The 13,960-nt window shown below is 41.7% G+C and overlaps 1 protein-coding gene across 1 annotated transcript; it reads right to left on the reverse strand.

Moving 5' to 3' along the window:
• Positions 1 to 2,858: 2,858 nt before the first annotated feature.
• tap2a (transporter associated with antigen processing, subunit type a) lies at positions 2,859 to 13,824 on the reverse strand. Its single transcript, XM_034294876.1, has 11 exons — positions 12,999 to 13,824; positions 12,746 to 12,860; positions 12,474 to 12,604; positions 12,032 to 12,237; positions 11,612 to 11,809; positions 11,323 to 11,451; positions 4,817 to 5,005; positions 4,262 to 4,435; positions 3,902 to 4,061; positions 3,613 to 3,749; positions 2,859 to 3,467 (listed from the first exon to the last, which is right to left on the reverse strand). The coding sequence occupies exons 1-11, from the start codon at positions 13,546 to 13,548 to the stop codon at positions 3,261 to 3,263; spliced, it is 2,196 nt and encodes a 731-aa protein (XP_034150767.1). The 5' UTR covers positions 13,549 to 13,824; the 3' UTR covers positions 2,859 to 3,260.
• Positions 13,825 to 13,960: the final 136 nt, after the last annotated feature.

Raw genomic sequence — 13,960 nt, forward strand, 5'->3', positions numbered from 1 at the left:
TTCCAACGTGGTGTGATTGCAAGCCAACAGGTTTGGCGTTTGGCATGTTAGTGTCTGCCATTTTGTGATTCCAGGAGGGTTTGAGTTGAAATGGCCGCTGGTATTACCCGTTTGTTTTCTCCCTGCCACCAGGAAATTGGATTGATGAGTCACTAATGTATTTGAAGAGAAATGGAGACAACAGCCTATTTACTGTTTGTGACTTCTGAACATTGTAAATGTTTTCTAGTGAGATGTTTGTGATAAAAATAATCAAATTAATTAATGGTATGAATGAGTTATTTTACCAGTCTTCCAAATTTCAGGAGACCTAGAATAAATATTATAATAATCCAAACACGCCTTTTAAATATTTGTATTAAAAGTAAATGGTCAACATAACGTGATGATGAATACCTGCATCAGTCCTGCAGTTCACAAAAGGCAAATGAGAACAGAGTGCAGGACAGTTTAGCACAGAGGGTATGTTTTTTTCAAGACCAGATTCCCAAAAGCAAAGGCACAATGTTGGGATGACACTTGATGGCCGCCATTTGGTGGTAATACTGTGGAATTTAGTCAGTGAAAAAATGGTTATGGGTCAACTTAACACCTGAAGTCAATGTGAGTTAGCACTCACCAGTAGGGGGTGGTCCAGTACTGACATCTGTTTTTATTGGAACTAGGCAAACGGCCAAAGACACTGGCAAAAGCAGCCGACAGCCTTCAGGGACTTCCCAAGACTTTGTGCTCTGTGTGGTAAAATAAGAAACCTTTGCCACTTGCTACAATAAAATGTGTTCAAGAAACTCAAATGGATGAGATAACACGCAAAGGGAGAAAGTCTAATATATTTAATTCTTGTAAATGTCCTGCCCTCTTCTATTGGCACTTCTGGTTAAATTCTAACTTTATTTCGTTGTGCTGTACCGGGACGTCACTAGAAAATATTCGATGGGCGGGCTAAGCCTCGTTTTGGGGTGTCTGGGCATATTCCCCAAAACATCTTTTCATCATGTATTTTTAGAGTAACAACAGGTCTAAAATCTATCAAAATAAGTTTTTTTTTGGTCCAGCTTGGCTAAACGTATACCTGTTTCATAGTTTGTGTTAGACACTGATCCAATATGACTTAAATTCTATCTAAATAAAGAAATTAAAGTCCACTATGTCTTCATCCAACCAACACCATCAAAAGTCACAAAAACAGCTGTACGATGTAACCGAAATACTTTGGTCAACTATAATTTATAGTACTGTAAATGAACATATACAGTATATTCTGTTTCTAAGCGAGATTTTTCTGAATAATTTCTAAAACAGATTTAGTCATTTGCCTATTCATCTCGGAATAAAGTCATACATTTTTTTATCATAATTAAAAAAAGAAACATTTAACAACCGGATCTCCCTTCCTCTGAACAGAATACATTGCAATACGTTAACTTCAAACCCTAACAAACATGAATCTGTGAAACATGCAGTTTTGCAAATGTGTTCCTGATGATTATTAGTGACATACAAATGTTAGCTAGCATGTCATTAATGGTACATTCATATTTTCAGTAGTTGGTTAGTGTTGTCACAAAGAAAATACAACCCAATATTATCAGCCACCGTCCCCAATTATTGGCCATCTTACTATGTCATTGAATTACATTATAATAGATTTTTTTATTTGTATTACAAATGACAGATCTTAGTCTTCTCTGAAGTGTCGTCCCTGTGCTATACTCGTACTGTTCAATGACAATAAAGTTGAATCTAATCTAATTGAATGCACTGCAAACATATCGGCAAACATTTGATCTCCATGCCAATAATTAGGCTACCCATAGCCACAGAATGGTAGGATATCCCACTGCTCTCAGATAACTTCACACAGCAGGTCCTTGTAACCCAATCTAGTCTATTGTTTATCACAAGACACAGCATCCTTGTTGAACAGCTAAGCTGTGTATCAAGACTCAGGACCCAGGGCTTGGCGTTGGCTTGGTGTACAGGTGAAAGTGAAAGCACACACAGAAGGGGATTTCCAACGTGGTGTGATTGCAAGCCAACAGGTTTGGCATTTGGCATGTTAGTGTCTGCCATTTTGTGATTCCAGGAGGGTTTGAGTTGAAATGGCCGCTGGTATTACCCGTTTGTTTTCTCCCTGCCACCAGGAAAATGGATTGATAAGTCACTAACGTGTTGGAAGAGGGACGGAGACAACTGACTACTTACTGTGTCTAACCAATTCTGCATAAGTTATTTAATCTGTCTTCCATATTTCAGGAGCCCTCTAAGAAATATAATAACTATAATCCAGACACTTCTTTTCAATATTTGTAATAAAGGTAAATGGTCAACATAACGTGATGATGAATATCTGCATCAGTGCTGCAGTTCACAAAAGGCAAAAGACAACAGGCTGCAGGACAGTTTAGCAAAAAGTGTTAGTTTTTTTTCAAGGTTGGATTCCTAAAAGCGAAGGCACAACATGACTGTGACACTTGACCACCATTTCGTGATGATGCTGAAGGCTTCAGTCGCTGCTAAAATGGTTGCCGGTAAACTTAACGCCTAAAGTCAATGTTCTCCGGTAGGGGGTGTTCAGTACTGACATTTTGTTTTGGTGAAACTAGGCAGACGGACAAAGACATCGGCAATTAAAACAAGCGACAGTCTTCAGGGACTTTCCAAGACTGAAACATTTGCCTCTTGCTACAATAAAATGTCTTAAAGAACTCATGTGAATGAGACAACACAAATGTCAAATAGAAATTGATGGCAATGATTAGGCTGCACATAGCTATAAAATGGAACTGGTGCTACTCTTAGACAAAATAATTTATAATTCTAAAACATGCACCAAATAAAATTAAAGGTGATTTAGTGTGATATTTAAATATTTAAAACATATTTTATTTTCCTGGATAGGTAACATTATAAATACACATTTGCATCAGAACATCAATTAATGGTTTTGATGTCAACTGAGGTCACACAATGACAACAGGTCAACAGACCCACTCACTGCCCTTTTCTCTTAATCAATAGATTCAGAACTTAAATAGTAAAATACTAATAAAATCAAAAACAACTCATCCAACATACCAAAATGTAACTAACAGAAGTTGTATCTCTGATGAGAAAACAATACATAGAACATAATTCCATATTTACATACATTTGGTTTATATATGTCAACTGTAATGATGTGGTTGTGATTTACAGTGACTAAATGTTTCAGAATTTGAGTGAGCATAATATCACTACTGTTCAAAGAACAGCTTTGATCACTTTGGGACGTCGTCTTCAGTGAAGATCCTCTCTCTTAGTTTGTAGTAGCTCCCCTTCATCTCCATCAAGACCTTGTGAGTGCCCTGCTCCAGGACTGTCCCCTGGTCAATCAGAATGATCTGATCCGCCCTCTCGATGGTCTTCAGCCTATGAGCAATCACCAGCACGGTCTGGGAGGGGCAGCTAGCAAGTGCCTCTTGGACCTGAGACGGGGAACATCTGAGTGAAACCGCTAGCTTGCACTAACATTATTGAGAGTAGTACACTGTCGTGAAACAGATAGAGTTAAAGGTTTTGACAATATGGAATGCTAAAGCTAGCTAGTGGATGTGAGGAAGGGTATAGTACCATGTGTTCACTCTCAGTGTCCAGTGCGCTCGTGACCTCGTCCAGAATGAGGACCTGTGGCTCTCTGATCAGAGCTCTGGCGATGGCGATACGCTGCTTCTCACCGCCAGACAGCTGGTTACCCCGCTCACCCACATCTAACAGACAGACATATGGACAGATATATCAATAATCAGTTCCCCTTTATTCAATCAGTGGATGTATGTCGGACTTAAGGGCCCTTGTCCATTGGTGATTAGTGATCCCAAAGGGCAGACGAGTTCCTATTGTTTTGCATAGCCCGGTATACCTGTGTAATAGCCCTTTTCCAGTTTACTAATGAAGCCATGGGCGTTGGCTCTCCAAGCAGCTTCCTGTACCCTTTCCAGAGAGCAGTCTTTAAGGCCATAGGCGATGTTGTCCTTGATGGATCCAGAAAACAGAACAGGCTCCTGGCCCACCATTGCCACCTGGTAGGGCAAAGACAGTCAGCCCATCAACCAATAAAAAACTGCTTCTATTTCTTCTAAAAATCCTATAATGATGGTAACCATACAAGCACGGTAAAGTAAGCTTTCTGTAGAGATTTAACGTGGCAGTATTTGTGTTATTTTTTCATGACCTTGCTGTCCAGGCATGTTGGGAGCGGTAGTGCTAGCTTCTACGTTACCTTCCTGTGCAAGTAGTGGTGCTGGTAGTTTTGCAGTGGCTGTCCGTCCAATAGGATCTCTCCCTGCTGAGGCTGGTAGAACCTCTCCAGCAGACTGACACAGGTGCTCTTCCCCCCTCCGGACGGCCCCACCAGGGCAGTCAGCTTCCCCGGCTTCAACTCCAGAGAAAAGTCCTGACACAAGTAGGGAGCCAATGACACAAGGCAGCTATACCTCAGCAACAGCACAGGGAAACTGCATAACGTGGTGATGACAAAACTACTACGGAGGGCTGCCTAACACCAGAATTCTTATGCACTGGATGGAAAGCACCTTCCAGTCTTCTACATCGATTAAGCTTACAGGCACCTAAGCTGTTATTAGGACTCACTAAAGTGCAATGAGGCAAGGCAGACAAATTATATGACTAAACCTTCAAAGCTGGCAGGTGCTGGCCAATTGAACTGCTCCCCGTGGGTAGTAGGTGGGCAATGAAAATGTTCAGCTAACTTATTGTATGTCCTCTTTGGTGATAAAAGGACGATAGATTAAATTCTTGAACATTAAGAACTTACCTGCAGTATTTTGTGTTCCTGACGGGTGGGGTAAGAGAAGGAGAGGTTGTGGAAGCAGATGTGTCCAGTCAAAGTCTCTGGTTGGAGGGTTCCTTTGGTGCTGACGTGGGGCTCTCTGTCCAGGTACTCAAACACCTTACCAGCTGCACCGACTGAGTTCAGCATGTCACCGTAGACGTAAATCAACGTCTGTAGGACAGATTTATTAATCACCACTGAGATATCGTGACTCAATACAGCTAAGATGCTTTCATTTTCAACAATAACTACCATGTTTTTTTTAAATGTATTCCCTAACATAAATCATACCAGCCACTTTAGGAACTTTAGGTGATTGACTCTGCCACTGCAGAATATTCCACTTCTTGGCATTAAAAAACTCCTGGGTTGCTAACGCAGTATGTTCTGGGTCACTGTCCGTCTGTAAAGTGAAGCGCCGTCCAATCAACTTGGCTGAATTTGGCTGAATCTGAGCAGACAATATATGTTTATACACTTCAGAATTCATCCAGATGCTTCTGTCTTCTGTCACATCATCAATAAACACTAGTGACCCAGTGCCTTTGGAAGCCATGCATGACCATGCCATCACACAGCCTCCACCGTGTTTTACAGATGATAAGGTATGCTTCGGATCATGAGCCGTTCCAAGCCTTCTCCAGACTTTCCTATCATTCTGTTACAGGATGATCTTAGTTTCACCTGTCCAAAGAATGCTGTTCCAGAACTGGGCTGGCTTTTTTTTTTGATGTTTTTGGCAAAGTCTAATCTGGCCTTTCTATTCTTGAGGTTTATGAATGGTTTGCAACTTGTGGGGAACCCACTGTATTTGCTCTTGTGAAGTCTTCTCTTTATGGTTGACTTGGTTGGATAATGATATGCCTACCTCCTAGAGAGTGTTCTTCACCTGGCTGGATGTTGTGATGGGGTTTTTCTTTACTATGGAAAGGATCCTACCATCATTCACCACTGTTGTCTTCCGTGGACGTCCAGGCATTTTGTGTTGCAGATCTCACCAGTCTCACCAATGTTCCTGCTATCCCTCTGTTTTTTTTTTTTTGCATGTTTCACATCCATGAAACAGCTTTTGAGTCAATTGCACAATTAATTGGGTCCCATGAAAAAGAGGGGGCTACATATTAAAGAGCTGTAATTTCTAAACCCTTCCTCCAATTTGGATGTGTATACTCTGAAATTAAGCCGATAGACTGCACTTTAAGCCCATATTCATTATTTAACTAACTTGAATATATTTTGGTAAACAGACAAAATAAAACTTGTGTCAATGTCCAATTATTTCCAAACTGTAGTACAAAGACAACATATCAAATGGTGAAACTGAGAAATGTTATTGTTTCTTGAAAAATATACGCACACTTTGAATTTGATGCTGGGCAACAAGTTTCATAAAAGCTGGGACAGGGTCAACAAAAAATGTAAAAGTTGTGTAATGCTAAAAAGAGCAACCCAGAGAGGATGTGTCTTTCAGAAGTTAAGATGGAGAGGGGTTCACCACTCTGTGAAAGACTGCTCAGGCAAAAAGAGCAAAATTTTTGTTAATTTTGAGTTTGGGGATCTCATCAGATAATCTAGAGAAATCTCTTTACTGTTGAAGTGTATGAACGTATGCTTGTTATGTTTAGATAACAAATGAATATCCGTACACAGGAAGTCATGTCCAGTCAAAGCGCGACAGTAATTAGCCAACGCTCTTACAGCAATTCTGTCCTGTGATGTCTGTAAAGTAGGGGACAACCGGAAGTTCTTTGAGATTGAGTGAGATGAGCTTGAGTATTGAGTCTGTAACATGAACAATGGACTATCAAATGCTGCAATAAATAATTAAATTACTCTCCCTTGACGACCAGGTACATAATGATTATTTCAACCACTCTACGAAATGGTTGATTTCTAAAACCAATATTGGATGGCCGTGATCTTCGGGCCCTCAGGCAGCACTGTATTAAAAACAGACACAATTCTGTAGTGGAAATCACTGCTTGGGCTCTGGAAAACTTATGAAAACCATTGTCTGTGGACACAGTGCGTTGCTGCATCCACAAATGCAAGTTAAAACTTCATTATTTAATATATCTTTTACACTACTCACCGAAGAGCCTGCTGTGATTCCTTGGTCCTGCCGCCGATTTGTTTACCAATATGCCGGCGGAGGAGAAAAAAAGAGAGGCAGGTGTGCCAGTATCCTATGTAGATCTCGGAAGAGATACTGCAATCCACCATAACCAAGTTTTTTACTCCCCAAATGTTCAATCCCTGGACAATAAAATGGACGAACTACAGGCATGGATTAACTTCCAACAAGACATTGCGAACCGATGTGTGCTAGAACTTCTAGAAACCTGGCTGGATCTCCCAATATCCAATCCAGCAATCACCACTGCTGGTGATCTACCAGAAGGACAGATCTTCAGAGTCAGGAAATGTAAGGGCAGAGGGGTCTGCATTATGGTTAACTCTCGTTGGGGCTCGGATGTTGCAATTCTTGCTACGCACTGTTCACCAGACCTGCAGCTACTGACTGTAAAGGTACGTCCCTTCTACCTCCCGTGGGAATTCAACCCGCTATAATCACTGCAGTCTACACACCCCCACAGGCGGATAAAACATACGCGCTGGAAGACTTATACAGAGTAATAAATAGTCTAGAGGACACTCACCCTGAGGCAGTTTTCAATGTTGTTGGCAATTTCAATAGGGCAAGTATGAGGAAAGTTTTGCTGAAATACCACCGGCACATTAACTTCCCTACCCGTGGTGATCAGACTCTCGACCATTGTTATTCACAAATATGAAATGACTACAAACACATACCCCGCTCCGCTTTTGGTAAGGCACATCATACATCGATTCTGCTCCTCCCATCCTATAGACAACACCAAAAAAGTATAAACCAGTTTGTCAGACAGTTCAATGCTGGAATTAGGGATCCATTGTCAGATGTTCTGTGATGCAGCCGATGGGAACATTGATGAATACACAGACTCTGTCTCAGCATATATCTCCAAGTGCATCAATGATGTTGTCCAAAGGGTCAATGTCAGGACATTCCCCAACAAAAAGCCCTGGGTGAATATTAATGCCCGTGCTAAGCTCAGAGCATGGTCCTCTGACTATAGCTCTGGGGACCCGTAGGCTTTGAGGAGATTCAGATATGTCCTACGGAAGGCAATCAGAGATGGAAAAAGAGACTACAGGGATAAGTTGGAGTCTAAGTACCACAGCTCTGACCCCAGACACGTGGACTGCGATTCATCACAAACTACAAAGGAAGAAATAGCAATGATGCTCGTCCCATCACCTTGCTCCCTGAAGAGCTCAATACCTTCTATGCACGGTTTGAGGCAACCAACACAATTCCTTCGGTGAGGCTTGCTGAGGACCAGGACGAATGTACTCTGTCCCTAACCAAGGCCGACGTGAGGAGAGCTCTTAAAAAAAGTGAACCATCAGAAGTCACCAGGACCAGATGGCATTCCAGGCCATGTCCTCAGGGGGTGCGCCTACCAGCACCATTGAAAGCATACTCACAGGCTGCATTACTGCCTGGTACGGCAGCTGCTTCACTCATAGCCATCAGGCCATAAGGCTCCTCAACCAACAACTCTGATTCATAATCATACTGATCACACATGAACATCCCAGATGCTCTGATGTCTTTTCAGGTACTTTCAATGTACACTACTATATTATCTTTCATGTGCCATTCATAAGCATATTACACTCATATATATCCATTATATTCAATATTTCTACCATATTGTGCATTTTCCCAATCCTACTCTAAATTGCTGCTTGTTTTCTTTGTTATGTATATTATTGCCACACTTGCCATATCTATATTATTCAATACTACTACCCATATGCTGCTAGTTTACAATACTCTTTAAATTGCTGCTAGTTATACATTGTTATGTATATTATCGCTTTATTTTTAGCTATATATTTTGCTTTATATATTTTTTATTCTTACTACGTAGATGTTGGGTGCCATGTCAAAAGAATTACATTGTGCAGGATGACGCTGTGTTATTCGGTACATTTGACAAAAACTTGACTGCCTGCAGTCCAGACCTGTCACCCATTGAAAACATTTGGTGCATTATGAAACGAAAGGTACGACCAAGGACACCCCAAACTGTTGAGCAGCTGAATCCTATATCAAGCAAGAAATGACTTTGTTTTCAAAACTACAGCAGTTGGTCTCCTCAGTTCCAAACACTTACAGAGTATTGTTAAAAGAAGAGGTGATGCAACACAGTAGTAAACATGCCCGTGTCCCAACTTTATTGAAATGTGTTGCTGGCATCAAATTCAAAATGTATTTTTCCAAAAACAATAACATTTCTCAGTTTGAAAATGTGATATGTTGCTTTTGTACTATTTTCAATTAAATATAGGGATAAATTATTTGCACATCATTGCATTCTGTTTTTATTTGCATTTTGAGCAGCGTCCCAACTTTTTTGGAAACAGGGTTGTACATACTGATAATTTTACTTGGTGTAATGGCATGGACAAAATGTGGATGCAAACCTGACATAACGTTAATACAATTGAGTGGTGAGTATATAATATAGAGGGAATCACAGTTAATGGGTACAGTTTCAGTACAGTATAAATCAGGATTCAGGGAGGTGGCTGTATGTGAGGAGTCTTAATAGTCGATTGCTATGGATCAAAGCATGGGGAAAGTAACTGGAGTAGGAAATACCTATATAATGTAGTATGTAATTAGTATATAATGGAGTATGTTATCCTACAGGGTATAATGTATATAGTCTGTAATAACTACACTGCTCTAAAAATGTAAGGAAACAGGTAATTGTCACAGTACAGTATAACACCAAGTCAAACTTCAGGGATATCAATCTGTCCATGTTTTGGTGCAAATGAAAGTGACAACAGGGGCACTGGAGAGGCAACAGCAAGACAACCCCAAAAAGGGAATGGTTTTGCAGGTGGTGGCCACAGACAATTGCTCTCTCAATATCCTTCCTGACTGATTCTTCTCTAGTTTTTTGCTAGTGTCCTTGTCACTACTGGTAGCATGAGGCGGTACCTGCAGCCCATTCAGGTTGCACAGGGAGTCCAGCTAATCCAGGATAGCTCATCCAGGATGGCACATCCATACGTGCCGTCGCAAGAAGGTTTGCTGTGTCTCCCAGTACAGTCTCAAGAGCATGAAGGAGATACCAGGAGATGGGCCATTACATGAGGAGTGCTGGACAGGGCCGTAGAATGGCATCAACCCAGCAGGAGGACCGGTATCTGCTCCTTTGTGCGAAACAGACTCTAAATGACGGTGGCATAAGGGTCCGACGTCCTCTAGTGGGACCTGACCTCACAGCCCAGTATGGTGCAGATCGATTGGCATTCGCCAGCTAACACCAGAATTGGCAGGTCTGCCATTGGGGACCCCATACTCTTCACAGATGAGAGCAGGTTCACACTGATCACTTATAACAGATTTGAAAGAGTTGTGGTGAACGTTAAGCTGCCAGCAACATCATCCAGCCTGACCGGTTTGACAGTGGGTCAGCAATGGTCCAGGGAGGCATATCCTTGGAGGGTCGCACAGACCTCCATGTGCTAGCCAACGGTACCTTGGCTGCTGTACTGGGATGAAATCCTCAGACCCAACGTCAGACCTTACGCTGGTGCAGTGGGCCCTGGATTCCACCTGGTGCAGGACAATGCCCGGCCTCATGTGGATTTGTGTAGGCAGTTCCTGGATGATGAAGGCATTGATGCCCTTGACTGGCCCTCACGTTCCCCAGACCTGAATCTGATTGAGAACCTCTGGGACGTTATGTATCGGTGCATCCGACGCCGCCAAGTAGCACCACAGACTGTCCAGGAACTCACTGATGCCCTGATCCAGGTCTGGGAGGAGATCCTCCAGGACACCATCCTCCGTCTCATCAGGAGCAGGCCCAGACGTTGTTGGGAGTACATACAGGCATGTGTGGGCCATACACACTACTGAGTCACATTATGAGTTGCCGTGATGAAATTCACGCAAGTTGGAACAGCGTGTGATTTCAAATGTTAACTTTGAATCCAGCTCTCAATCGGTTGATGATTTTGCATTCCATTAACCATTGTTACATCATTTTGATCTCAAGGAATTACACAATGTACAGCAAAGGTTTCGATCTTTAATATTTTTCCTTCATCGAGACCCGATGTGTGATTTAAGTGTTCGTAAAATTTTTCTGAGCAGTGTATATAATAATGTAGTGTGTCATAACATAATAGCGGAGGATGTAACTATAATAATGGAGTGTGTAATAACTTCAATAAAGCGTATAATCACTATTTAATCTAGTATGCAATAACTATAAGAATGTCCTAACTACACATTGGAGTATTAACTCACCATATAATGTAGAATGTCAAACTTTTTATTATTTATATGCCCTATATTTAATGATTCTGTGCCTTGTCATGCTCAAACGGATGACCTCATGTTCATAGTTGCCTACCCTGATATTGTCTGCTAGGTCAGACTGGTAGAGGATGAAGGAGACCAGGTTCCCGGTGGTCATCTGACCTTGTTGGACGAACAGCCTGCCAAAGTAGAGCATGGCCACTTGCGTTACCAGGGCTATTAGCTGTAAAACACAAACAATTAAATAAACAATTAACAAAATGTCAGCTACATTTTCTTCAGTTACTCCCCATGACACACAATAAATCTGGTTTGGTTTGACTTCAAATTAGAAATAGTCAACTGTGAACAGTCATAGAGGAACAAGGAGTTTCCATACTCACTCTCCTCAGGAGCAGGTAGACTGCCCTGACTGTGTCCCGTCTGGTCTTGATATTGTGGGTGTCCATCAACCTGTTGTCATAACGACCAGCCTCAATCTGCTCAGTTTTGAAACTTCGTACAGTCCGGATTCCTGCAACGGTTTCCCCCGCTGTCTCGTTCGCTCTGGCAAGAGAGTCCTGCACCTCCTTATCGAGCCTCTGCAACCCGTAAATCGACAGAAGAATTAAGCAGAACCCGGTTTAAAAAACTAATTCAGTGTACTTAGCAGTCACTATTTAATGTTCAGTTTATTTACACCAACTAAAAAACACAAAGAGGTCATTTCAAAGCTGTCTGCTTTAGACCATTTCAGGGCCTTCAGAGACTATAGTAGATATTTTCAGCTTGTTTTGTTCAGGTCACAGTTTCTCTGATGATACCTGGTAATAGTTGTCATAGATGCTCTGCAGCAGGCCGGTGATGGGCGTCTCCATCAGCATCAGCAGGGTGAGTTTCCAGGACAGGCTCATCATGAGTGACAGCATACCCACGGTCTTAATTGCGGTCCTCAGTAAGACGTTAACGTTCAGGGCCACTGCCCGGCCCATTTTAGGGGCGTCTGTGGACAGCCTGGATGTGACATCACCTACCAGAGTCCAAAGGTTACAGTATTATTGTCACATTTTCATCCAATAACCAAGTAGCATAGAAAAACTTACTGGGGGAGATATTCTGTCATGCATTAGAGGAAAGTAAATTGAACAACTTCAAAATAAAGTTTATTTCAACAATGTAATGAAAAAACTAGATTTCCACATTATACAAGACAACAGATCGCATCCTGGTGATTCCTGTTAGGGATATTGATAAACATGTTTGGACCTGTCTTAATTGTCTCAAAGAAGCCAATCTCCTGCTTCACCAGGGCTCCAAACAGCTGTACTTTTATTCGACAGGTGAAGCTGTTGATAGCACACATGAAGAGGCCTCCGCGACAGCCTGCACTAAAAGAGCTGCAACAAAAAACGGTAAAATAATAATTCTGACTTTCAGGTCGCAGTGGTGTACTTAAATAATGCTGCTAAAGTAAACCACTCCAACTACAATGATGGTGAGATATTAATGGAGACTTTAGCGGTCTGTTCAATACTTACCTTCCCAAAGAGCAAAGCCCCATGAAGATGATAACTGTACGAAAGTCATTCCACATGTACTTGGTACCCAATATGTCAATTACCTTTCCAGTGTAGATTGGAATAAACATTTCACCTGAGAACACCAGCACCATTATCATCATCACCATCATCACTGCAATCGTAATCATCCTAATTATCATTACCATCATTACTAATCATCATTGTATATGCTACTCTGTAATTTCGTCAAAAACAACAATACTATACTTACAGAGGACAGCTAGTGATAGGAATATAAACGCGCAAATCAAAATAAGGCTGTCATGTTTGCAAAAGCGGACGACTCTCAGGAATAGGACTCGTGCCTTTTGTTTCTTCTCTTTCTCGTTACTTTCTCCATTGCTGTCAGGGAAGGTCGTCTCCCAAAAAAATGCTGCTGTAGCTGCTGCCACGGTACACACTAGCCACAAACGTGGACCCCCCAACGGTCCACACGAGCTCTCCAGTGAACGTCCATGGAGTATCAGTCGCCCAGTCTCGTAGACTGGGACCAGCAGACAATGGGCCGCTAACCAGCGCTTGAATATCGGTTTTATCGATTCTAGTGTGGTTACGGATACGCTGACTAAGAAAACAAACCGAATCACCGCTACAATCCATACGCTTACAATATATCCGAAAGTATAAGTTATTTGTCCAATTTTTGAAATAGATGCTCCAAAACCCGGTGCAGAAAATATGGTTATGTCAAGACCCAGAGCAATAGCCAACAAGCACGTTTTAATTATCATTTTCATTAGTCCTACGAAGTCTCCGGACATCTAGAGACCGTTTGGGCTTAACTGCTGTGGTTGTTTGTCAATCTGAGGCAGCGTTTTTAGTTGTTTCGGTTTCTGTTACCCATCTCCTCCAATTAGAAAGGACATTCTTCTCCCAAATATCATGCACCTTGGTATTTATTAAGCATTTTCTGTTTTTGGTGATTGTCATTATAAGACAATGCTACTCCACCACCAGTTAATCGTGACAGGTTTCGCACATATTGTCTGTTCCCAAAACGCTCACTTCAAGAGGTTAAGGTTACAGATCCCAGGTGACCATATTTGACCCAAAGACGTAACACACACACGTATGTAGAAATTGTCTAGGATTTGACAGTTTCATAGATACTAAGTCTGTCATAGGCTAGCCTAAATGTATTTTAATTCATAGAAAATAAACATGACCGTAGAT

Source organism: Esox lucius, chromosome 10 (assembly GCF_011004845.1).
Source record: "Esox lucius isolate fEsoLuc1 chromosome 10, fEsoLuc1.pri, whole genome shotgun sequence".
NCBI lineage: Eukaryota > Metazoa > Chordata > Actinopteri > Esociformes > Esocidae > Esox > Esox lucius.

Coding starts and splice junctions, on each gene's coding strand:
- tap2a (XM_034294876.1), bottom strand. CDS start 13,548: ATGTCCGGAGACTTCGTAGGACTAATGAAAATGATAATTAAAACGTGC. Junction 4,436..4,816: donor AGGAACACAAAATACTGCAG/GTAAGTTCTTAA, acceptor TACTTGTGTCAG/GACTTTTCTCTGGAGTTGAA. Junction 3,750..3,901: donor GGAAAAGGGCTATTACACAG/GTATACCGGGCT, acceptor TCTGTCTGTTAG/ATGTGGGTGAGCGGGGTAAC.